The sequence below is a fragment of the Centruroides sculpturatus genome, unplaced genomic scaffold, assembly GCF_000671375.1.
Source record: "Centruroides sculpturatus isolate CEXI.00-Female unplaced genomic scaffold, Cexi_2.0 scaffold537, whole genome shotgun sequence".
Classification (NCBI taxonomy): Eukaryota; Metazoa; Arthropoda; class Arachnida; order Scorpiones; family Buthidae; genus Centruroides; species Centruroides sculpturatus.
Window position 1 is genome coordinate 122,795 of NW_019384802.1, and position 2,624 is coordinate 125,418.

The 2,624-nt window shown below is 29.7% G+C and overlaps 1 protein-coding gene across 1 annotated transcript; it reads right to left on the reverse strand.

Moving 5' to 3' along the window:
• Nucleotides 1-1,374, reverse strand: LOC111629564 (astacin-like metalloprotease toxin 5). Its single transcript, XM_023373477.1, has 5 exons — nucleotides 1,251-1,374; nucleotides 1,107-1,184; nucleotides 908-1,031; nucleotides 671-846; nucleotides 1-242 (listed from the first exon to the last, which is right to left on the reverse strand). Exons 1-5 carry the CDS (start codon nucleotides 1,336-1,338, stop codon nucleotides 1-3), a joined length of 708 nt encoding a protein of 235 aa, XP_023229245.1. The 5' UTR covers nucleotides 1,339-1,374.
• Nucleotides 1,375-2,624: the final 1,250 nt, after the last annotated feature.

Below are 2,624 nucleotides of genomic sequence, written 5' to 3' on the forward strand. Positions count from 1 at the left end.
TTAATCAATCCATATTTTAGTACACTTATATAAGTTATTTATACGAGCGATATCACTTTTACTCAGCCCTGGTTTATTGTCGATCTCATCGAGTCTCACACCCGGTTTAGTAGCTTCTATAGTTTTGCTGTGCCCATTCTTCGAAAATAACGTTTCTCCATACAGCATTATGGAATTATAATCAAATTCATTGAATGGTCTCACTTGATATGGTAAATTCTTACTGAACTGCGACCTCTTATCTATTGATAGAAATGGAACATAAATTATTAAGCGTAAGAATTAATTTACTATTGTGACATCGTCACAATGCAATTTTTAATCACATTTTAAATGTATTTAATTTAAAATATATGCTCGCGATCTCAAATTAGTATCGTCTTGCCCCTGTACATAGTACTTTTCCTGCTAGCAACACAGTCCTGCCGGTCATTATCTAACTCCTTTCAGGGGAAATTTCTCAATTGAAATAACGTGATTTCCTGTTTCAATCGGAAGTTCTTATATAGTTAATCGGGTAAGCCTTCAATATCTGGTCTTGACGTCCAAATATCTAATTCCGTTCGTAAGATTAAAGAAAAACAGACGGACGATATTGGAAATTTATAGGTCTACAATATTTTCTTTTTAAATTGCAGCTCGATGCTTGTTAAAATGTATAAATTCTTACCTGATTCTATATTTTTCCAATTTACTTTTATGTATTCGTCTCTGTCGGGTCGATTGTGTTCGTGGTAGAATCCAAGAACGTGGTTCAATTCGTGAATTATGGTTCCAAGATTAAGACAATCGTCTCCGAGTGACAATGGTTGTTCTCCTTTATGTCGGCCTATCATCGTATAACAACTGAAATAATATTAATTGTAAGAATTTTGCTTATATTTTTGAAAATTTCTGCTAAACTTACCCACGACCTTTAAAAATTTTCACGTAGTTTTTTTCGTTGGTTTTATATTTAAATCGAACACAACTATATCTATGAAAGCTCAACATGGCCGAATTTATTAACCGTCTAGCTTTGTTAGATCTTACTAAAATTTTTAAGATAATATATTAAAAGATAAATATTTAAAATATTGTTTTAATATTTAAAAATAAATTTTTACGCAGGTCATCTTCAATTACGTATGGCACGATTCCTCCTGGCCACAGCAATGAGGAATCAACATCGGTCGAATCCACCACTTAAATTTGATTTTAAAAGTTAATTCATTTAAAAATTAAAAGCACTAATATCGATGCAATCTTACCTTCAGAATTCCCTCGATTGAAATGTTCAGAATTTAGATCATTTCTAATATTAGAAAAAGCGAACAGAAAGATTGCTAAGCAAATCATTTTTTAAAAAATTACTACGTGAAAACGAACTTATCGTTCTGTAATAAAGATAAAGCTGCTCTGTATGCAAATGCGCTTTTTATACAGTGTGCATATTTGTTATCTTTTTGAAATAAGTGCGGAATAAACATTTAGGTAATTTAGTCGGGGCTTGATCTAGATAATTTTGAGAAGGGGACAAAGATTGAGTTTCACGCCCTTTTATCAATTGAATAATTTAAATACCTTTGTTCAATTTGTTTTTAACAAAAAAAAAAACGATGTAAGAATGTAATGGCAACACAACACATGGACGATCTGCCAAGGGAAGAGTGCTTCCCGGAAAAACTTTCTATGAAAAACTTTCTATGAAAAACTGATCATATTTAGGTGTATTTATACGTACTGTACGTTTTCCACAAAAATCCATCTAATCTACCTCAAATCTCACTGTATTTCTCTTTATTTTTCCTCTTATGTGTTCACTTATGGAATACTCCTTTTACACATTAATTTAAAATTTCAGATAAGAACTTTTATTATTGGTAATTTATCTCATTAAAACAGTGTAAAAAGTTGTAACGTTGAGTATTGTTTACATTAAGATGCTTAATTAAGACAATGCTGCGTTTGAAAGTGGATGAGGAATGAACGATTATGTTAAAGTAAACAATTTCAGTTAAACTAACATTATGAAACAAGTTATATTCATCTGAATGTCTGTCAAAAATTATAAATCTGTTATATTTAATGTACACAGTGCTTATGAAAAATAAACTGAAGATGATGCTTAATCTTCTTTAATTTCATTTTTTATAGTAAACACAAATAGTTTGAAATTTTGAATATTTTCAATATAATTAATATTCTAAATATCTTTTGAGTTAAAATTTTGATGTTTACAAATTTGTTTTTGTTCTTTTCTCTTAAGAAGAAAAGTAAAGAAATGGTGTAACTGTCGATCAATAACGGGTTGGCATTTGTAGTTGACGAATAGAAAGCTTCATTTATATTGAAAAGTGAGGATTTATACTCACACAACAACATACTAAATTTTTGTAAAGGTCCGGTTGAAAATACCGACAAAATCAAAATGTCGACAAAATAGAATCCTGATTGTTGTTATTGTTTTTACATAAACAATGAAATATTTGAAAATAAACTTTTATAAATAAATGTATGCAAATTTCGGGAATTTTCTAGGGACAGTTTTGTATGGTTTAAGCAGAAAGAGCATAAAAAAACTTAAAAAATGTTTAATGGTCGTTTTAATTGTGTTTTCTGTGCCAAATAAAGTTAGCTTTACA